The sequence below is a fragment of the Tamandua tetradactyla genome, chromosome 1 (genome assembly GCF_023851605.1).
Source record: "Tamandua tetradactyla isolate mTamTet1 chromosome 1, mTamTet1.pri, whole genome shotgun sequence".
NCBI classification, from domain to species: domain Eukaryota; kingdom Metazoa; phylum Chordata; class Mammalia; order Pilosa; family Myrmecophagidae; genus Tamandua; species Tamandua tetradactyla.
In genome coordinates this window covers 192,034,974-192,059,451 of record NC_135327.1, presented here as the reverse complement: position 1 = coordinate 192,059,451, position 24,478 = coordinate 192,034,974, and the positions used below count along the sequence as shown (strand labels likewise).

At 38.4% G+C, this 24,478-nt stretch overlaps 1 protein-coding gene across 1 annotated transcript in view; it reads right to left on the bottom strand.

Moving 5' to 3' along the window:
• The window catches only part of CNTNAP2 (contactin associated protein 2), a 1,376,829-nt gene that overhangs the window by 453,390 nt on the left and 898,961 nt on the right, over positions 1–24,478 (bottom strand). Inside the window, exon 12 of the mRNA XM_077159101.1 lies at positions 10,347–10,503. Within this exon, the coding sequence (XP_077015216.1) occupies positions 10,347–10,503 (157 nt within the window). The remainder of the gene's footprint in view (positions 1–10,346; positions 10,504–24,478) is intronic.

Below are 24,478 nucleotides of genomic sequence, written 5' to 3'. Positions count from 1 at the left end.
ATGTGTTTATGATTCATGGCAAAAAATACATTTTTAAACACTAAATAAATCTATGAATCTCTAAAGTGCTACACATTTAATTGCAATCACATATAGTTATTTAGTAGCTGTTAAGTGATAGGTGTTGAAGGATTTACGAAGTACAAATAAGGCATGGTTCTTGAGCTCATAACACTTACAATTTGATAGAGAGACACATAGGCACTTAATTATAAAGTAAGAAAGAAAATAGCTTGACAATAAATGCAATTTTTCTTGGAAGCCTTGGCTAGACATTGGGGTTGTGGGAAAGGCAGCAGAGATTCCCTCCAAGAGAAGAATAAAAGCTTGATCTTAAGGGTTAAAGATGTTGTGTTAGTTAGATTCAGTTGTTAACTTGGCTAGGTGAACATACCTAGTCTTGTTGCTGCGGACATAAGCCAATGGTACGTGAACCTCATCTGTTGCTAATTACATCTGCAGTCGGCTAGGAGGTGTGTCTGTTGCAATGAGTGATGTTTGACTTAATTGGCTGGTGCTTAAATGAGAGAGCGCAACATAGCACAGCCTAAGCAGCTCGGCATTCCTCATCTCAGCACTCACAGCTCAGCCCAGGCCTTTGGAGATGCAGAAAGAAGTCACCCCGGGGAAAGTTGTTGGAACCCAGGGGCCTGGAGAGGAGGTCAGCAGAGACCATTCTGTGCCTTCTCACGTAAGAAAGAACCTCAGTGGAAAGTTAGCTGCCTTTACTCTGAAGAACTAACAAAATAAATCCCCTTTTATTAAAAGCCAATCCGTCTCTGGTGTGTTGCATTCCGGCAGCTAGCAAACTAGAACAGATGTATAGTAGGTAGATATGTGAAAGGATATCTTACATGGTGGCAAAAGTGCCAGCAATGGGAAAGTACATATATCTTTAGAATGGCCATGATATAGAGTGAGGTAAAACTGCCAAGGTAAGGTGGAAAAACTTTGGAACTCTTTAATTAGTAGTTGAATGAGTTTGGACTCTATCCTGAAGGAAACAGGAAACTACTGAAGGTGTGTGCACAAGATATTATTAGGGCTCTTTTGAACAATTAATAGGTGGACAGAGACTGTTAGTTGTCTCCTAATACTTATTCTCTTCTTCTCCTTCATTTTTAGTGCGACATTCATGCCCAGTTAAAGGCCATATAATCTAGCTATCTTTACAGCTAGATATGTTCATGTAATGAAGTTCCATCCAAAGATACACAAAGGGAAAAGGTACATTAAGTAATTTTCCAAGACAGCGGCCATCCCCTCTTTTTTTCCCTTTCTCTATCTTGTTCCTGGAATGTGAATATAATAGCTGGAACTGTAGGAGCATATTGAATCCTCTTGAAGGGGTTAAACCCTAAGGACGTTAAAGCAGAGAGCTTGTAGGAGCCCAGGCTTCTTTAATACAAGTGGGGAATAAACTTTCATTTTGGTTAAACATACCTTATGTATACTTATTTTTCTATTATATGCCCTACATAGGTATTTCTCAACCCTGGCTACCCACTAGAAACCATGGAAACTTGCAATATCACAGATGACCAGGTCCTAATCCTAGAGATTTTGATTTAGCAAGTATGGGATGATGCCTGGGAGTCAGTAATTTTCAAGGCTTCCCTGCTGATTCTAATATGAAACCAGACAGTGATAACCGCAAGTTATAAAGACAGGGTTGTGATATAGGGAAGCTTCTAGGCTGGATGTTATTTTGCAGGTGTTACAAAACCAGTTAGAAGATACTTAGATTTAGATCCAAAAGAAAGGTAGTGATAACAGATGCTTGGATGTCAAAGGCCTAGGGGAGGTAGAATCCATGTAAAGGAAATGGTGATCAATTGGTACTATATAAGGCAATGGGACTTTACATGTGGAAAATTGGGAGAGTTGTGGTGTCTCTAATATGAAAGAGGAAGTAATAGGAGGATGTGGGTAGCTTGGTGGGGAAAGTATGATGATGAGTTTTGGATGTAATGAATTTAAATGATCAGCAGGACACAGAATAAATAAACAGAAAATAGTCTGTACCATGTGTTGCCTTCTCCAGGGCCTACAACTATGAAGTGAATCAAAATTACTTCCTCAAGTCTGGATAGATCATTTAAACAATACAAACACGGAGCCCAGAATGTGAACGAGGGTCTTGAATCCTGTATAGCCTAATGTAATGCCTGAATACATCCCAGAGTATATTAAGCAGATAATCAAAAAGTATTGTCAAAGTCCCTTGAGGGATGGGAGAAATAATATGGAGCTATTAAACTTAACCATTGGGGAAAACCCTGATACTGTGTCAAATATTAGGGATGCCCAAATCAATAGGCCAAGTGCTTGAGCTTGATGCTTACTCTTGTTAAGCTTAAATAGGTAGCAGAGAAGCTTAGCCTACCTATAGGTATGCCTAAGAGTTACTTCCTGAGGATCTCTTTTGTTGCTCAGATGTGGCCTTTCTCTCTCTAAGCCCAACTCTGCAAATGAAATCATTACCTTCCCCCCTACATGGGACATGACATCCAGGGATGAAAGATTCCCTGGTGATGTGAGAGATGACTCCCAGGGATGAGTCTGGCCCTGGCACTGTGGGATCAGCAATGCCATTCTGACCAAAAGGGGGAAAAGAGTATTACAAATAAGGTAACAGTGGCTCAGAGTGTTCAAATAGAGTCAAGAGGCTTCTTCGGAAGTCATTCTTATGTAAGCTTCAGTTAGACATTGCTACCTATCATAACTTGCCAAACCCCAAATAAAACTATTCCTGCCAATCTTAAAGAACACCTAGGGCATTATATAATATTCTACAAAGGTTCCATGCACTAGACTAACTTTCCAGAAACTTACAACCTCCAGAAGTGTTTCTGAACCAGATAAATCCTGAAATGCAGAGGGAGCAGCCTCTGCAGAACATCATTCGGTTCCATCCCCCTATTCCATATTATCAACAGCCCCTTCCGACATGAAACAATTAGAATGGGTATAGCCCAAATACCCCTAAGAGTGGGAGAAAAATCAAAAGTGATAGTGGAGTTATACAGAGAAGGTAGGGCTTAACAAAGTGTATGATTGCTGAATGGTTTTATTGATATTTCTTTTAGCCTCCAGTATCGTAGAGCAGCTAGAAGTAAAAACCTAAAACTGTGGAATTGTAACCCATACCAAACTCTGAAATCTATTCTATGACCAATTGTTGTGATATGCTTTGAAATTTATTGCTTCTTGTATATATGTTATTTTTCACAAAAAAGAAAAAAAGTCAATTGTAATGATAAATATATAGCTATATGATGATACTATGAATCACTGATTGTACACTTTGGATGATTACATGGTATGGAATACATAATATATGTATCAAAAAATAATTAAAAAAATTACTTCATCCACACTAAACATAGTAGCATGCCTTTTAATTTGATCCTTTTTCATGTAGTATCACATGATTGATTTTGGAGGGTAATGCCTTTTTTTTTCCTTCCATAGAAAACACAACACATTGCCTTCTCTTTACAGCATTTTGGAAAGAGGAGTGTTGATAGGAAATGAACTGTGATATCTGAGAAAGCTGTCTTGGATCTTGGTTCTGTTTTTCTCAAGATCATTACATAATCCAGTCCATTCAGGTCCATTTAACATTCAGTTGGTAGATGGCATCTATTTTCAGAACCCATAGCATGTTCTGAACATTTGACAGACTCACACTTGATTAATCCCTTTTACTTTCCTGTCATCAATATTATTTGGAGGCAGTGGTCAAACCATATTGACACTTTGCTGACATCTTCTCTGGTGCCCAATTACCTTTCTGTCATGTACAATCCATGAAGTGACAGGAGTGTTCCATGCTGTGCCAAGCTAGTTGGCACCAAAATATCCCTTGAGACAGTATATAACATATCATGTCTATGCTTCTTCTGAAAACTAGTAGAGATATTTCCCTATTCCCTTTGCCAACAAGTCTTTTAACTCATAGGACTGTAGACACACGGGCATTGGAAGAGCTATCTAGCACCTTCCTAGATGGGCTGCTCTGATGTTTCCTGTCCCAAAGTCAATTCCTAATGGAAGAAAGCAGAAGTCCTTGCCCTTTGGCTTGTAATCCTGGTCCACATATTGAAAAGCAGTTACCCTTTAAAAGAGTTTAGCTGTTAGACTTTCAAGGAATATCCTATTTAAATGCAACTTCAGGGTAGATGAAATCTGACTAGTAAACTTTGGTAGAATGAGTATGAGTAATAAAGTATGTGTGGCTGTGTGACACTTGTGAAATCAGCTCTGGCCTTTTCAATGTCAACTGCATCAGTGCTGCTCTGATCCTAAAACAGACACTTTAGTGCTAAATAGGATTAAAATAAAGAATTTCTTTTTTCTTTCTTACTTTTTTAGCAACACTTAACTTAATGAAGATGGTCTTCATTAGATCAAAAGGAGATCTCCATTTAAATATCTGAATACACATTGATAGCTGTCATTTTAATTTTTTTATACACACATGCACATGTACTTACACACATATTTGAATATCAATATTGTTTTGGCCAGTTTAACAACCAGAAGAATATTACCATGATTAATACCATCACCCCTTATAATATCACATTCCCATAATATACGTGAATAAGACCACTGAGTGTGTGATGTAAAGTGAAGATTATATCAATTGTTTATAAACAATAAAAAATATATAATGATTACATTTCAAGATATTCAAAACATTGAACAGTTAATTACTGGACAGTGGACTGGTTTGAAACTGCTATGATTGAATTAAAAGCCACATGATTTTAATCTGATCTCGTGGGGGCAGACCTATTGTTGGGTGGGATCTTTTGATTAGGTTGTTTCCATGGAGATGTGGCCCTACCCATTCAAGGCGGGTCTTCATCCTTTACTGGAGTCCTTTAAGAGAGCTCATGAATAGAGAGTGCTCAGAAAGAAAACACCCCAGGACAAGCCGGAAGGACCCAGTGGAGCTGAGAGAGACCCACTCGGAAACCGACCCTGGAGAAAAGGGCCAGCAGACGTTGTCATGTGCCTTCCCATGTGACAGAGGAGCCCTAGAAGTCTTGGTCCTTTCTTCAGTGAAGGTATCCCCTTGTTGGTGCCTTAGTTTGGTCATTTTTATGGCCTTAGAACGATAAATCTGTAACCTAATAAATCTCCTTCAAAAACGCCAACACATTTCTGGTATATTCCAACAGCTTTAGCAAATTGAATATGATGGTAACTTGTCCCAATCAAATTTAAGTTTCTGGCTTAGAAATATTGAAGAAGTTCTTTGGTAAATTTCTCTCTGCTGCTTCTAAAAATTGGTCATGGATTATTTCTGGCCTAGGAAGTAAAAGCCCACAGACAAGCCAATTCTTCTATTCAGGGCCAATAGAATAGGGCATAACTAGTTAGTACTTGACTGGCCTTCCTAAAACTGAGGTGGGAGCTGCTTACTAATCGTGGCACAAAAACTCTGCCAATGGCTGTTCACCTCATTTATTTCCCTCCACGTTTATGCTCATTTTGGACAGGCTACAACTATCCAGAAATTCTACCATTACAATGAGAGAAAGACTCTTAAGTCATGAATGGGATGCCTTCATGTATAATTCCGTTTTGGAATTTCTAATTTCAGATGCGATGATCTAGCTCATTGAATCAGGCTGCAAGAGACCAGGAATTACCCAGCAGTGGGCACTTAGCTGAGACCAAGGCTCTGTTAATTAGGATTCTGGCACTGTAGGTGGGGATATTTATGATTGCTGTGAATAGTAAATCATAAATGTTAAATTATATTCATTCTCAGAAATAACTGTGCGAAACTTCTCACAGCATAGATAATCAGGCAATTATCGAGATGCTTATAGTACTCATATGCCAATGCAACTTTGCAGTGAAATCCAGTCATATTCCCAGTTACAATCTCATTTCTCTTAGCTCCATTTTTGTGTATTTTACTTTAATAAATAAGAATAAATGCTCGATCTAAGTTTTAGAGTTCTCAAAAAAGAACATATCACCATATGGTCTATGGTTTAAGCTTTAAATCTAAAAGAGTTAAAATATTAAATTAAAAAAATCATTAAATATGAATAATGTAAGTTTCTTTATCATAATGTATAGAAAAATACTGTACTGGAAGTTTGGAAACCTGACTTTTAGTCTTTTCTCTGCTCCTCATTTCCTCTGTAGTTTTGGTAAAGACTTTTAAATTTATCTGTGCTCCAATTTATGCATTTGCAGTTTAAGAATTTTGCAATGATTTTGTGTAGGGCTCCAGTCAATATCCAAATAATAATAATAATAAACAGTAGCCTTACTATAGTTTTAAACATCCATATATCTTTACTTAGAACTTCACATCATTAGGAGGCCCTATCTATCTCTATTGTGGTGAGAAGAAAACTTAAAGAAGTCAAACGTCATGACTTAGGATAGAGAGAAAATGGCATAGAGGGACTTGGCATCCATTTTGGTCTTAGTCCATTTTAGTCAGCTGTTTCTTTCTAACTGGGGTAAGATCATCAGATAAAGTAAGTTTCTTAATTGGATACAGTCTGAAAATATGAGATTCATAGAACCTTTACTTTTTAGCCCCACTTGCATAACAGCAGAAACTACTGTGCAAATGTGAATTTTACTCAGATTTATGCACTAGATTTTGCTTTCCCCTCAGCTGTCCTCTGTGGTGGAATAAAAAGAATTGAGCTGCAATGATCCTGGGAGCACACTCTGACAATGAACCAGCTGGAACCATACTCCCCACTTCTAGAGTGGCAAAACTGGACCTAATGTCAGTTTCCTAAAGGGACAGTAGTTTTCTCCCCATGGATGTCAGGGAAATGATTCCCAGGCAATGCCTGTAAACAGCTGGCACCAATGCAGCCAGGTGCACTAACAGGCTGATTTTCCTACACTGACAAAGTTGCCCTCATAGTTGCCTTCTGAGAATGCAGAGAAGCTGGAAGCTCCTTGGAACATACTGGTGTATTTATTCAGCAGAATGTCCTGGCTTCAGCTTCTCTCTCAGAGGGATGATGGGAATTGAGGGCTCGGTACCTTCTCTTCTTTTGACGACCCCTGTTTTGTAAATCTCTCCAATAAAGCCCAATCTGAAACATCTGCCATGTGTTGTGGAACCTGACTCGAGGCCTGCTGCATAGCAGGTAGAACACATGAAGGCACCCACTTTCCACAGTTTAATTTCACTTTTTAAGATTCATTTAGAATCATTAAGACTTGCAATAAGAATTGAACAATTAAGAATTCCTAATATGGTGGGCCACGGTGGCTCAGCAGGCAGAGTTCTCACCTGCCATGCCAGAGACCTGGGTTCAATTCCCGGTGCCTGCCCATGTAAAAAAAAGAATTGCCAATAACTATATATCCCATATTTTACAATTTACAAAGTATTTTCATATTTTGTCTTCTATTTAATTCTCACAAAAATCTGCTAATTAAATTTTATTTTTGGTAGAGAACAAATCTAAGTTTCTGAGAGGCAAAAAGCATCATCAAAAAGTAGCCAATCTGGGTGTCTGGATGTAAAATCTCCTGACCCTAAGTCCAGTTCTCTCTTCACTCCTCCTCAGCATTTTGCAACAGCCTCTAGAAACACCTCCTATTCACTCTCATCTATTTAAAGGACCTGTTGTTTGCCAGGGACTAGTGAGTTCAAAGACCAATAAGGCACCTCCAAGAGCTTTTTACCTTGTGTTAAAAAGAGAAAACTATTTTAATAATTATTTATTAGAAACAGTCATTATACTTTTCTAAAAATAAAGATCAGTGCCTATATTATGAGATATTAGACAAACTTTACAGAAGCAATAGGTGAAAGTATTTTAGCTGCTATTCATCCAAAAGGGACAAGATGTCAGCGCTGACCAAGGGCCCTGAACAACTGGGAAATGCTACAATTCAATCCAAGTTTGCTAGAGGAGTGTACCTGTGAATGAAGGGAGAGTAGATACACCTGCAGTAAGTCTTTTCCTCTGTGACCTGAATTCAGATATGATCTTTGAAATAGTTTCAGATGCAAATAATTTTTTCCGAAATCATTATTTCTTACCTATAACCCCACTAATGTTGCCCCACTGGTTTAACACACAAATGTTATGCTGATGCCTCAAACTTCACATTTTCAAAGCTGAAACTCATCATCTACTCTCTCAAATCTTAATCCTCAGCTTAAAAAAAAGGTGAGCCTACTTGGACTCCATTTTTCTTCTCTTGTGCTTCATTATCAAGTTCTGCAGGTACTACTCCCCAAATTTAACATATATATATTTCCCCTATTCTCCACTGTCATGCCATCATCTTACCTCAAGCCCTCAATGCCTTTCCGGGACCATCGCAATATCCTCTTGCTCCCCCCCGCCCCTAGCCTTCCCAGTCTACTTCCACACTGCTTCACTGCTGATAAATCCAAGCTTCTGACATTCCCTGAAAATGGTATTATATTACATACCATTTCATCTGATCTCTGTGCTTCCTCTTTTCCTCCCCATATTTTGTTCCAAATCTGTTGCACTTAATGTCTCCCAAACGGGCTGTGCTTGTACTGGCTTCTTCCCCAAGGTGATCCTTGGCAGAAAGAGTCTGTCAAACAGACTCTTCTCTTTCAAGCATCCCTCCTTCTGGGGAGCCTTTCCTGACTCCCCTTCTCAACCCCTCATTTAGGCCTAAATTTTCTTCCACCAGTTTTTGTTGCATCATGCATGTCTTTATTAGAGCACTGATCATAGTATATTACATTGTCTATTTCTGTGTGTCTGTGGTTTTTCCAACTAGTTTATGAGTTCCTCGAGGATAATAGCATACTTTATTCATCTTTGTATTTCTAGCACATAGTGTGATGTCTGATAAAAATAAATTGCTTTATATAAGTATATATCAATGTCAAATAGGCAAATCGACCTGAGAGAGTCTGAGTGACTTGTGAAAAGACATCTGCTAGTACAAAGTGGTTATAAGAAGGAAAGTCAGGAGGGATTTCTGTTCTTATCATCCATTGCTTTATCCCCGGTGCTTCAGTACCTAGAAGACTCCTGGCACACTGGCATTGAATAAGTATGTGTTGAGTAAATGACTGACTGACTGATGGAATGAATGAAAGGTTAACTTCAAAGCCCATGGCTTTTCAATTTCATCCTCCTGACTTCCAATCTTTATATAGTGTGTGTGGGAGTGGGGTGGAGGTGGATTGAGGGGCAGAGGGCAGGGTGCTGGAGGGGTTACGTCTTCCAAATGTAAAAATTAAAAACTCTTATCACAATTTTCTATTTACAATAAAGTCACAATGAAAGACTAACAATTGCTATTTGTGAGTATTTATAGATATGTTATATACATATATAAAAAAATATAGCCTTGGTAATTAATTTCATTCATTAAAAGAAAATACTTTTGAAAAATGAGTAGACATCCTACTGAGAATTCAAAACTTTGCATTATAAGAATTACTTTTCAGTTAAGTGCTATAATTAATTTGCCTCCTAAATGGTCCTAAATGATATAATAAAGAAGTAGACTAAAGTAAATTGTGGTTAGTGACATGAGGAAATTCTAGGGTCTGCTTTTTGGGCTGTCCAGAAGCAGGAAGGGAACAGAGAGAAACTCCCAAAGCTTCTGAACATGTGAGAAGCCTGCACAGTATGTGAGCTTTCGGAAAGAACCTGCTTTTGGTTTATATTCTTATACACCTAAACTTCTGGGGATCACTTTTTTACAGGAATGACAGCTGATTTTATCCTTTTATCTATTACTGACACAGATCCAGCCATCTGCTGTGAAGGAGGACAAGAGCCAGCAGAGCGATGAAAGGAACCCAAAATAGATCTTTCTGATTTATATCAAGAGTTATAAACTATTCAAGACATGAAAAAAAAAAAGTAGACAGGGAAGCACTATTGCTGAAGACAAGAGCAAGGAAGTATTTTTTTCTCCCCCCTCCCCACCCCCGTCCAAATATATAAAGCAAACGTTGCAAGAAGCAAGTGACACCCACCACAGGAGGGGCGCTCCCAGGCATGCGCACAGGAATACTCTCCCCATCCCCGTTTAATGTTACAAAGCACGTTTTTACAGTGCAAATCACTGGTTCATTCTTTTTCTCTCTGAATAAAATATGAACACATCAACTATGTGCTTATTTCTAAATACATACCCTTGTAGCACTGACCCCTTTCTGCTTTGATATTTTTCAAAAAGTGTCTGTCATTTGTCAACTTGGTTAGCTCCAAACTTTCTAACCTACTATCTTATTATTTCAGCACTTTTCAAACTTTCTCTTCGATCTAATTAATTGGACCTAGAGGCACACTGAGAGGGCAGGCTCCGAAAGGGGGACACTGAGCACTCACCACTGCTTGTAATCGGCATCACAGTTGCAGTAGTATTTGGGGTCCGTGCAGTTGCGTTCAATGCCACAAGCACATTTCTGAATTCCAGGTCCGGAGCCTCCCCAGTAATAGTGTTTCTCATTGGCTTTGCCAACCCACCAAGTGTAAGGACTTCCATCTACAAGAAAAGGGAAAGGCAAATTTAAAAATCATAGTGTCACACTTATACCCAACTTGTCCCAGGAGTAGTATCAGTCTTAGATTGAATGTCATTTAACCCATTTAAAAATAAATCTATTTCACTAATAGGAATACCTAGTAAAAGAGATCAGAGTCAATGGCCTGGAAAGACTAAGCGATTATTTCAATCACACAGCAGATTAACTCCCAAACCAAAAGTTCCACACTGTTTTACAACACATTGTACATTGTTCTTTACACCATATTACTTTCCCTTATTGTTTGGTCTGATATTCATTTGTTTATTCATTCATCCAATCATCAGACATCCACTGAATTCCCACTATATGCCAAACATTATAAGAAGCTCAGCAGAATGAAGGAGGAGAAAGTTTGATAATATAAGTTAATAAACATTGTGAATATAGAGAGGGATGGGTGGGGGAAAGGAGGTCATCAAAGGAAGGTTTCCAGAGGAGGTAAAATATTTGACTTACGTTCTTGAAGGCTAAGTAGGCGTTAGCCAGATGCATAAGGATGCAGCAAGAGGGCTCCCAGGCAAAGGGAGAAGAATGTAAAAAGACAGAGAGGTAAATTTCTATACAGAAAATACATGCCGAGATATATCTGAGAGGGTAGCAAAATAGATGGAGGGCACATCACAAAAGACTGTGTCCAGATTAGTTGTTTTACACTGATTTATTCTTATTTTTCAGGTTGAATTCTTCCCAATTTTAGAAGTTTGAGTTTTATCTTTAAAGAAAGGGAAACCATTAAAGAATTGTAAGCAGGGAATTATCATGATCAAACCATTGTCTTAATAGACCACTAACAGTAGTGAAAGATGCATTTCTTGGGGATAGAGTCAGGGAGGCCAAATGTGATCCATGTATGTTAATACAGAAGGGAAATAATAAAACTGTGGTGGAAATGGAGAGGGAGGGAGAAATAGAGGTAGATTAAGGCAGTTCAACTGACTTGGGACTGGTGGATTTAGGTAGAATGGAAATGGGAAGAAGTTGTTGTGGGTGACTGCTAGCTTTCTCTTTCTTGTTTGGGTGACTAAGAGGTTGGTGGTGTGTTTCTTTGAGGAAGGGAATAGTGGAAGAAGAGCAGATGTTCAAGGAAGTGGAGGAAATGATAATAAGTTGGATATGTAAAATAGATAATTGGCCAGAGAAGTCTGGATCTCAGGAGTATTTTCTGAGCTGAATATCCTGTTTCAGAAACCATCGGGGTAAATCAGAAAATACTGGTAGAGAGGGAAGGGAAGGAAGGGGGAAAGAGGGGAGGAGAGAGGAGAGTAGGTCAGGGGGGGAAGGAAGTGGAATGTGATTGCAAAATTTAGATTGCAACAGCATTTAAAGGACAGAAAAAAAGAGGGAGACAGTCATACTGGAGGTCAAAAAAGAAAACCTCTAGAACAGGTGGAGGAAAAACAAGGGGAGAATTTCCAAAAGAGCAGAATGGTCAGCATTGTCAGATATCATAGTAAAGCTCATTAAGATGAAGATTAAAAAATTTTCTTTTCAATAATCTGACAGCTAGAAAGTCATTGGTAATGGTGAGAAGAGTTTCAGATGACTGATGAGAATTAGAAGCAAGAAAGCAGCAGGCAGGGAAGAGAATGGAAGGGAAGAATGGGGAGGTCCAGAGAACAGATTACTCTTGCGGAAAGCTGGAGAATGAATGGAATCTAATGGCAGCAGTGCCAGCCAGTAAGTCAAGAATGCTAGTCAATAAAACTCTCCAGATGTATGGGCAAAATTTCCTTATGATAACTCACCTATACTTTCAAGATAAGTGTATATTTGCCCCAATATTTGTGTGAGTGCTCAGAAATAAAGATGAGGAAAAAACCTTGAACTCAAAGGGTTATCATTTGAACAGGTAGGGACTTCTAAACAAATAATACAGTAAAATGACTAAGGGCTTTATTGGAATTATTTAAAAGCTGCTGCAGTGTCTTCTCAGATACTTCAAATATCTTGCAATTATTTTCTTAAGAAACAATTTTTAAAATCTCAGCAATTTAAAGTAACTGAACATTTAATAGGACTAAGTTTCAGATTAGACGTAAAGGATTAGTATGTGCTCTGAACCTGCAAAGGGTTTTTCAGGTAATCTCCTTCTCCATACAGCGTTCCAGATTTTCCAATTGTGGTGACTCAATTTGGAAAAGCTACTGTTTTCTCTTCTCATGATCATTTGGGGTACCTATTTTTGAAGAATGTATTGGACTTGATGTGGTTAACATTAGGTGGGAAGATTTGAGCTTGTCTTGAAAAACCCTGCCTGAGATGAGAGTCCACTTTGGAAAGCAGGTCTTCTACCTACCAGACCCATAAAGCTGCCTTCTCACACTGCCTCTTCTCTGAGTCTCTTATGCCTTGTCTCAACTAAGGGACTGGGTTTGCTTTCTACATTCAAATTATTTTGCTTCTCCCTTCTATTTCCCACTTCTGATATTTCCCAATGTTGAACCACAACCAAGAATAAACTACTGACCTCTTTTGATGTAGTCCAGACTTTCAAACAATAATGGGCTTGAAAAAGTCCATATTTTAGGGAAACTCTAAACCCGGAGCCACCTGAATAACTTTTTAAATTTTTAGATCATTTGGCCCATAAGTTGCATTGGTTTCTGTCGATGTATTTCTGGTTGTGTAACAGGAAGAGGACAAAGGTGTACATGCCAAACCACATCAATGTCCGGAAAATGTGGAAACATTGCCTTATTTGCTTGTCATAGTCATTTATTGCATTGTGTCTTTACAAATTGATCTAATGCTAACTTTTTCCCTCAAAGGAATTTTTGGTTAATATAGTTTTTGGAAACTAATAGAAACTAACATACATTGTGGGGAGATAAGGATATAAATCAGACACATGAAGACCTGGAGTTAATGGATTTCCTAAAAGGCAACACCTTGTTCTTCTTGTATTTCAAATGGCCAGTGAAAGATTTTATATCTCAGAACTGCAGCCCAATTTGAGTATTCCTTCCAGTGACCAAAAGAAGCATGATACCAACATTTTCATCATAGACAATGATTATAATTGCACAAAGAGAAGCTGTGTGTGACTTCATATTATTCATAAAACTAAGAACCATTTCAATAAAAGAAGCAAGACAATTGTCAGCCTCACCTTTATCATGAAGCTATGAGAAATGTAATGTAGGGGAAATGGAGAAGAGAGCCAGGTGATTTCCAACATCAAGGACTCAGAAGCCCAGGAAAGGAAGGTCCACTGTCAAGTTGTTTTGGGGATGGGGTGGGATGGGTAGTGTCCAGTAGGATCCCTAAACCATTAGGGGACTCTAGGGGAACATTTGCAGTGACTTTTCCTCTATTCAGTGCAAGTGGATGACACATTCATGACCTGGTAAAAAGAGCCCAGTTTCTCAGTTTCTTCCCCGGAACCCCCAAAGATTCCAGTGATGCAAGATTGAGCTCATTCTATTCTCCTTGCTAGAAAATAATTTAAATGCAGCACAAAATATTTTACTTTCCTATTTCCACATTTGACATGAATGGAAGATGGCCAATAAGAAAAACACTTTCCAAAGAGAAAGTAAATTGTAGCCTTTGTTATGAGCATTAACTAATTTGGTTAAATCAGTATAACTAAATAAATTATTAATTTGAGTGCATTTTATATTAAGCAAGAAGAGAATGGTTCGATTTTCTTTGAGCAAAGAATTGCTTTATTCCAGTACTATGTTAATGAACTGCTACTTTTTGCTTTATAAATCATTATTTACTTATAAATTGATTTTGAGAAAAAAGCAGTTAAAGGCAATGAAAATAGAAAGACTTTTTAAAAGACAAGAATAAGATATGGTAAGAAAAGAATTAAATTATCTGTTTTTCAAGAGCTCAAGAAATTCTCTAAACTCAGAATATGAAGATTTTAGTTAACAATATCAAGTAGATGTAATCATTATAACAAGATTAGGTTAGCCAGAAACTAAATTATCAAAGGAAGGCATATTATATTAAAACAGCCAAATATGAATTGAATTAAATGTAGCCATTATACTGTTTGTAGCCATTTAAGATGAAGTTTTATTACTGTGAAGGGTTTATTATAGTTTGCCTTATTAAACTGGGAAAGGAAGAAAGAAAAGAGGCTACATGTTTTCCAAGACCCAAAGGAACCAACAGACCTCTGGACAATTCCTCCAATTACAAGTTGTTTCAGAACTACAAAAGCAAATATATGAGGGAACCTAGACGAAAGTGCACTATATACCTGTGATCTTTAAAATATATTTCTTGGAATGTCTAGGCTACACAAAGTAACTTCATAGGTTGTATAAATAAATATTACCCTGGGGCACACTCTAAATAAGACCCAGGATGGGTATTGGGACATTTAATTAGTTGAATTTCATCTACTTCTACAGGATTTTAAAAACAATGCTGCAAGGGTTTATAGGCTTCAAAATGAAAACTTAAAAGCACCTTTTTTAGCTTGATGAAACATACCTTTATTATACCTATCACTATTCATTTATTTACAAATTCTGTTAAAGAATCATAGAACTCTTTAGCAAAGGAAATAAAACAGGTACAATTACAGTTCCTTTACACCCCTCCTCAGATCTGGCTCCCTTTAGCATTCTGACTGTGTGAGGTCCCCTAAAGTTCAGAAACTTCATTACAAGTGACTTATGCTCTCGAAATCCCTTATTTCTTCCCCTTCATCCTTACCAGTTACTGTGAAATCTTTTTCCTCTCACTTCATTATCTGATTGCATTATACCATACCAAAGAAAGAATGGTAGAGATTCACAGATTGAATGCAACACCAATGCAATACCAATGTAATGCAATACCAATTAAAATCCCAAAATCTTATTTTGTAGAAATATAAAAAACAATAACCAAATTTAATTGGAAGGGAAAGGTGCCCTGAATAGCTAAAAATATCTTGAATTTAAAAAATGAAGTGGGAGGCCTCCCCTATCTTACTTAAAAGCATATTCTGAAGCTACCGTGGAGAAAACAATAAGGCACAGTATAAAGATAGAAATATTGACCAATGGAATCAATAGAGTACTCAGATTGTCATAGTCAGGTTCATGTGTCAACTTGGCCAGGTGGTGGTACCTGTTTGTCTGGTTGGGCAAGTCCTGGCCTGTCTTTTGCTATGAGGACATTTCATAGAATTAAATCATGATCATGTCAGCTACAATCACAGCTGATTCCATCTGTAATCAGCCAAGGGGAGTGTTCTCTTTAATGAGTGATCTTTAATCTAATCACTGGAAGCCTTATAAGGAGGATTCAGAAGAGATAGGCTCTCTTTCTGCTTCAGCTGGTGAGTCTCTCCTGTGGAGTTTGTCCAGACCCTCCATTGAAGTCGTCAGCTTCATAGCCTGCCCTGCAGATTTTGGACTCTATGTTTTCATGGTTATGTGAGACACTTTTATAAATTTTATATTTATGAGTATTTCCCATTGATTCTGTTTCTCTAGAGAACCCTAACCAATACAACTTGGTACCAGGAGTGGTTATAAGAAAGAGAATCTCAAAAATGGATTTTTATGAATGGTTTTCTAAACTGACTAGACTCAAAGGCACTAAGGACTCTGATTCCCATAATCAGAATGACATTGCCAATCCATGGAGTTGGCAAAAGAGATAGTCAAAACATCACCATTCAATTCTTCTAATGCTTCACCTGTATGAAGCCAGGCTCTGGCAGATAATGTTTCTGACACCTTTATAGAGTTTTGTGGAAATAGTAAGTATAGAGATGTTGGCGGGTTGTTGTTAGATACACTGTATACATTAAGGAGTGAAAGGGATGGGCTTAAGGTTTCAAATGAGAAGCTTAAGCACTGTCTGACAGATGTACACGTTTCTGTGAGTGTCCTGAAGGAAAATCTTATTTTCTGTAGCCGTAGACTTGAGGTCTCTGAAACTCAGAGCAGAATCTTATTGTTAGAGTAGCAATCTTACAATGTAAATAGAAATCTCAATCTTGGATGGTATCTGCCCTTAAAGTGAGGGCATTGATTGGAAAGGAGTGGGATCCTGAAAAATGGGATGGTGACATATGGATGCATAATGATGTCAGTAGCAAGGTTGAAACCCTAGGTCATGTTGAGTCTTCTCTAGATAACCCTGTAATAGTCTGCCTTGAGGACATAGCCACCAGTCTGCCTTGAGGAGTTGGCCACCCAACCTTCACCTGAAGGGATCAGCCCTAGAGTAATTAATCCTGTTTCATCAGATGAAACTTCAAATGAATGTCCTGAAGCAAATGGCTTGGAAGAGACTTCTAATTCTTTTCATGACCCACCCTCACAATCCCTCATTTTTGCCAGACCTATAACTAGACAAAAGTCCCAACAGGCCCCTAAAGGTGAGGTGCAAAGTATCACATGAGGAGGTACATTATACTCCAAAAGGACGGTGTGAGTTTTCCAATTTATACAGACAGAAATCAGGGGAATATGTGTGGCAATGGCTTTTAAGCATGGGGGATAATGGTGGAAGGAATATAAGGCTTGATCAGGCTGAATTTATTGACATGGGCCCACTAAGCAAAAATTCTACATTCAATATTATAGCTCAAGTGGTTAGAAAACGCATTAACAGTTTGTTTGGATGGTTGGCTGAAATGTGGATCAAAAGGTGGCCAACATTACCTGAGGTTGAAATGCCAGAACTACCCTGGTATAATGTAGATGAGGGGATCCAGAGGCTTAGAGAGAATGGAGTATTAGAGTGAATTTATCATGCAAAGCCTTCTCTTACAGCCCAGGAATGTCTGGAGGATGCACCTTTTACCAGAACAGTCAGAAATAAATTTGTGAGACTAGCACCATCATCCCAGATGACCTCTGTAGTTGCACATCTCTGTAGGTCAGATATTACTGTGGGAACTGCAGTCACTGAGCTGGAATCCTTAAACACAATGGGGATGATTTCTGAGTTGGCAAAAGCCAGGTGGCAGCACTTAATCACCAAAGACAGGGTGGACATGGCTATTATAACAGAGAGCAAACTCAAAGCAGGAGTCAAAATAATCTGATTTGCAAAGATTTGTGGCATTGGCTAGTAAATCATGGGGTACCTAGAAATACAATACATGGTCAGTCTACTAAATTCTTGTTTGAGCTATATAAACAAAAAAGTTCTAGATCAAGTGAATAGAAGTCTAACTTGAATTATAAAAACACAGAGTTATAGCCCCTTAATCAATTTCCAGCCTTGAGACAGTTTACAGACACAGAGCCCCTTGAATGAAGAGGAGGCCAGGTCCCTGTGGGGGAGAACCCTGTTACACTGCCACAAATCTATACTGTTAATCTTCCTCCAAGCTTTCTCCAAGGATTCTGATGGCCTTTTACTAAGGCAACTGTGCAATGGGGAAAAGAAAATGATCAGATATTTCAGGGATTATTAGACACTGGTTCAGAAGTGACATTAATTCCAGGGGACCCAAAATGTCACTCTGGTCCACCAGTCAGAGTGAGGGCTTATGGAGGTCAGGTGATCGATGGAGTTTAAGCTCAGGTCCATCTCACAGTGGGTCCAGTGGGGCCCCAGACCCATTCTGTATTTATTTCCCCTGTCCCAGAATGCATAATTGGAATAGACACAATGAGAAACTGGGAGAATCCACACATTGATTCTCTAACTCATGCAGTGAGGGCTCCTATTGTTGGAAAAGCCAACTGGAAGCCACTAGAACTGCCCCTACCTAGCAAAATAGTAAATCAGAAGCAATATCAGATTCCTGGAAGGATTGCAGAGATTACTGCCACTCTTAAGGACTTGAAGGATGCAGGGGTTGTGATTCCTACCACATCACCATTCAACTCTCCTATTTCACCTGTGCAGAAAACAGATGGGCCTTGGAGGATGACACTGGTTTATTGTAAGCTCAACCAGGTGGTAACTCCAATTGCAGCTGCTGTTCCAGATGTGGTCTCATTGCTTAAGCAAATCAATACATCCCCTGGTACCTGGTATGCAGATATTGATCTGGCAAATGCTTTGTTCTCAATAGCTATTAGTAAGAACCACCAGAAAAAACTTGTTTTCAGCTGGCAAGGTCAGCAATATACTTTCACTGTCCTACCTCAGGGGTATATCAACTCTCCAGCCCTATGCCATAATCTTGTCCGCAGGGACCTTGATCATTTCTCCCTCCCACAAGACATCACACTGGTCCATTATATTGATGATATCATGTTGATTGAACCTAGTGAGCAAGAAGTAGCAACTATTCTAGACTTACTGGTAAAGCATTTGTGTGTCAGAGGATGGGAGATAAATGTAACAAAAATGCACGGGCCTTCTACCTCAGTGAAATTTCTAGGTGTCCAGTGGTGTGGGGCATGTCAAGATACTCCTTCTAAGATGAAGGATAAGTAGTGGCATCAGGCCCCTCCTACAACCAAAAAAGAGGCTCAACGCCTAGTTGGTCTCTTTGGATTTGGATGACAACATATTCCTCATTTGGGTGTGCTACTCCAGCCCATTTATGGAGTGACCAGAAAAGCCGCTAATTTTGAGTGAATTGACTGAGGAAGGGAAAATTCAGGCCTGGTTTACAGATGGTTCAGCACGATATGCAGGTACCAACTGAAAGTGGACAGCTGCAGCACTACAACCCCTTTCTGGGGTGTCCTTGAAGGACAATGGTGAGGGAAAATCCTCCCAGTGGGCAGAACTTCGAGCATTGCACCTGGTTGTTCATTTTGCTTGGAAGGAGAACTGACCAGAGGTGTGTTTATATACTGACTCATGGGCTGTTGGTAATGGTTTGGCTGGATTGTCAGGGAGTTGGAAAGACCATAACCGGAAAATTAGAAACAAAAAGGTCTGGGGAACATTTATGTGAATACACCTTTCTCAGTGGGCAAAAAACATGAAGGTATTTGTGTCCCATGTGAATGCGCACCAGAGGGTGACTTCAGCAGAGGAAGGTTTTAATAATCAAGTGGATAAGATGACCTGTTCTGTGGTACCAGTTAGCCTCTTTACCCAGCAACTCCTGTCATTGCCCAGTGGGCTCATGAACAAAGTGGTCATGGTGGTAGGGATAGAGGTTATGTATAGGCTTATCAACATGGACTTCCACTCACCAAGGCTGACCTGGCTACAGCCACTGCTGAGTGCCCAATCTGCCAGCAGCAAAAACCCACACTCAGCCCCCAAAATGGCACCATTCCCCGAGGTGACCAGCCAGGTACATGGTGGCAGGCTGATTACATTGGACCACTCCCTACATGGAAGGGGCAGCAATTTGTTCTAACTGGAATAGACACCTACTCTGGCTATGGGTTTGCTTTCCCTGCATGCAATGCTTCTGCTCAAACTACCGTCAATGGGCTTATAGAATGCCTTATCCATCGTCATGCTGTATTCCACACAGCATTGCTTCTGATCAGGGAATACATTTCACAGCAAATGGAGTGCAGGAATGGGCACATGCTCATGGAATTCTCTGGTCTTACCATGTTCCCCATCATCCAGAAGCAGCTGAATTGGTAGAATGGTGGAATGGCCTTTTGAAAACTTAATTACCATGCCAACTAGGTGGCAATACCTTGAAGGGCTAGGGTAATGTTCTCCAAGAAGCTGCATATGCTCTGAATCAGCATCCACTGTATGATGCTGTTTCTCCCATAGCCGGGATCCATGGGTCCAGGAACCAAGGGGTAGAAATGGAGTGGCACCACTCACTATTACCCCTAGTGATCCCCTAGGAAAAGTTTTGCTTCCTGTCCCTGTGATCCTGAGCTCTGCTGGTCTACAGGTTTTAGTTCCAAAAGGGGGAGTGCTTCCACCAGGAGAAACAACGATTCCACTGAACTGGAATCTAAGACTGTCACCTTGTCACTTTGGGCTATTCATGCCCCTGGATCAATAAGCCAAGAAGGGGATTACATTACTGGCTGGGGTGACTGACCCTGACTATCAGGGGGAAATAGAACTGCAACTAACAATGGGGGTAAAGAAGAGTTTTCCTGGAATATAGGAGATCCCCTAGGGTATCTTTTCCTACTCTCATGCCCTGTGATTAAAATCAATGGAAAACTGCAACAACCCAATCCAGACAGGGCTACCAATGGTTCTGAAAGTAAAGGGAACATGGAATGTTTAGTGGAAGAAGGTAGAGATAAATATGAACTATGGCCACATGATCAATTACAGAAATGAGGACTGTAATGCCGTTTTGTTATGCTATACTATTTAAGTTGTAAGATACCAAGTTTAAGAGTGAATATCTCACAAGGACTCGTACCCTATTCTGGATAGATTTAATGTTTCTAGTTATATGCAGGATAGTTGAGTTTTGTTAGGTGAGAAAAAAATTGTCTTTTATTGTTTTCTATTTAGAAATTAGATATGGTTTAATGTGATGAGCATAGCTGCCAAGTTGACAAGGGATGGACTCAGGTTCATGTGTCAACTTGGTCAGGTGGTGGTACCAGTTTATCTGGTTGGGCAAGTGCTGGCCTGTCTTTTGCTGTGAGGACATTTCATAGAATTAAATCATGATCACGTCAGCTACATCCACAGATGATTCCATTTGTAATCAGCCAAGGGGCGTGTCCTCTTTAATTAGTGATGCTTAATCTAATCACTGGAAGCCTTTTAAGGAGGATTCAGAAGAGACAGGCTCTTCTTGCTTTGCCTGGTGAGCCTATCCTATGGAGTTCATCCAGACCCTCCATTGGAGTTGTCAGCTTCACAGCCTGCCCTGCAAAATTTGGATTCTACATTACCACAATTATGTGAGACACTTTTATAAATTTTATATTTGCAAGTATTTCCTATTGATTCTGTTTCTCTAGAAAATTCTAACTAATACACAGATATAGACCCGCTCATCTATGGACAACTGATCTTTGATAAGGCAGTCAATCCAATCCTCCTGGGAAAGAGCAGTCTCTTCAATAAATAGCTTTTGGAGAACTGAATATCCATTTGCAGAAGAATGAAAGAGGATCTATATCTCACTTCTTATATAAAAATTAATTAAAAATGGATTAAAGACCTAAATATTAAAGCTAAGACCATAAAACTTTTAAAAGAAAATGTAGAGAACTACCTTATAAATCTTGTAATAGCAGACAGTTTCCTAGACCTTACACCTAAAGCACAAGTATTGAAAAAAGAAATAGAGAAATGGGAGCTCCTCAAAATTAAACACTTTTGTGCATCAAAGAACTTTGCCAAGAAAGTAAAAAGGCAGTCTATGCAATGGAAGACAATAATTGGAGACTGAATACCAGATAAAGGTTTAGTATAAAGTATATATAAAGAGATTCTTAAACTCAACAACAAAAAGACAAACAACACAAAAAATAGGCAAAAGACATGAACAGACACTACTCAGAAGAGGAAATACAAATGGCTAAAAGGCACATGAAAAGATGCTCAACTTCAATGACTGTTAGAGAAATGCAAATCAAAACCACAATGGGATATCATCTTAAATACACTAGAATGGCCTCTTTATAAAAACAAAACAAAACAGAAAATGACAAGTCCTGGAGAGGATGTGAAGAAAGAGGCACACTTATCCACTGTTAGTGGGAATGTAAAATGGTAGAACCACTCTGGAAGACAGTTTGGCAGTTCCTTAGGAAGTTCAATATAGAACTATCATATATTCCAGCAATCCCATCATGAGGTATATATTCAGAGGACATGAGGGCAAGAACACCAATGGACAATTTGCATCCCAATACTTATAGCAGCATTATTTATGATTCCTAAGATGGGAACAGCCCAAATGTCCATCAACAGATGTGTATTGGAGTGGGTGGAGGGAAGTCCACTGGAACACAGCTCAAACTGTGTTTGAATCAAGTGGTCTTGATTCATGAAGATGATTGTATAAAGATATAGCATTGGCAGTGTGACTGTGTGATTGTGGGAGGCTTGTGTCTGATGTTCCATTTGTGCAGGGTATGGACTGATGAGTAAAGAAATATGAATAAAAAATTAAAAAACAATAGGGGGTACAAAGTATAAAATAAATTGAGTAGACAGAAATACTAGTGGTCAATGAGAGAGAGGGGTAAAGGTATGGGATATATGAGTTTTTTCTTTTTATTTCTTTTTCTGGAGTGATGCAAATGTTCAAAAAAATGATCGTGGTGATGAATACACAACTATGTGATGATACTGTGAACCACTGATTCTACATCATCTATGTAATGTATGTGTGTGAAGATTTCTCAATAAAAATAAAAATACAAAAAGAATGGTGGATATGCTTACTAAGTAAAGGCACATTTAAATGGTGTACTTCTAGGCTAATTGTGGAAAAAACTCTAGCGTCTGTGAGAATCTTTTTTCCAACCCAAATGACCTAAAGAAGAAAGAAGGAAAAAGAACTCTCATAGACTGACTTGGGGAAAGGAAAGTGTGGATTCAGTTGATAGAATACCTGGGAGCATCTGTGAAGAAACAGAGAGGTCCAGATGCCTGCATCCCAGTGGAATGCCAGACTTATTTTCTACATAAGACATGAAGAGGTGATAATGGTGTTTACTACAGTAACACCTCCCTTTAATTCCCACTAATTTTTTCCAAATAGTCTAGTCACTTGTAACCATGACTTTATTTTGCTGTTTCCTAAACATGAGCCTCAATCAAAATGTCTGTATTTTACTATTTAAAGTATTTTAAAATAAAATTAAAAATCATATGTCTTGGCATTCTCATGGATACAAAAGTTCATCTTTTCAAGTTACCTATGATTTTTTGAGAAATCAGCTTAGTAAACTGGCTAGCAATATCCTCTTTTGTTTTCCAACCATCTAATTCCATGTTGTGAACAAAGAACAAATAAAAAAAATGTCCTGTGCTGATAGTTATCTGAAGTTGGGAAGAACTCATAATTTTGAAGTTATAATATAAACATTCCATTTGAGAGTTAAAGGTATTTTATCTGTGATTGAATGTCACTAAATTTATTTGATTAAGGCTGAATAGAAATGAATGCAGTTGATTAGCCTCATGTTGTATCTTTCAGAATTACATTGGATTTTACTATATTTTATTGATTTGAATAGGGACCAAATTTAGAAATGTAGAGTTGAAGTTCAAATCAAAATGGACCTAAACTGAAATGTTAATTAATTAAAAATTAATTTCACTGCATAATATTTAAATTTATTTTATTGAATTGAACTTAATAGGTTTCAATCAAGGACTGATTCTACTAAGCAGACTTTGATTCAGTTGAATCAAATCACTTTGAATCCTATTCAAATTAATTAGATTTTATTAATTTGAATGAAATTGAAGTGACGCATTAGATGGGAGTTCGTAATTCTGAACAGTATTAAAGAGATTGGAATAGGCTAACTCACTCTTGGTTAACTTGACTTCTGTTTCCATAGAGGTCACTGGCACTTGTGGCACCCTCAGTAAATTTGGTTAATTCCTTTGTATCAGGATCTCTGGAAAAATGTGTTTAATAACACTAAAGTGAGGTATAGAACCACATTTTGCATTTAAGATGGTGTAAGGCACTTTTCTAGTCTTTTGTTTGGTTGTCTTTTTCCCATCAAAACCCATTATTTAAAATATTTCTTTTCTTCTTTATAGGACAAGTGAAGAGGGAACTGTATAGAACCACATTTTCTATATAAGATGGTGTAATGCACTTTTCCAGTTTTTTGTTTGGTTGTTTGTCTTTTTTCCATTAAAACCCATTATTTAAAATATTTCTTTTCTTCTTTATAGGACAAGTGAAGAGGGAACTGGACAACGATTTGTATGAGTATTGGTGCTCTCCTTATTTTATTCTCCATTATACTGTGTATTTATTTGATAAAACATGTCTCAACACAATCTGTCAGTTTTACTGAATGTCTTGATGTCCTGTGATTTGAATTTTATTGATTGATAATGATTGTACCTCAGAGTACTAAGGCTTGCTTTATATTTAAAATATGACTATAACTTGTCAAATTACCCAGA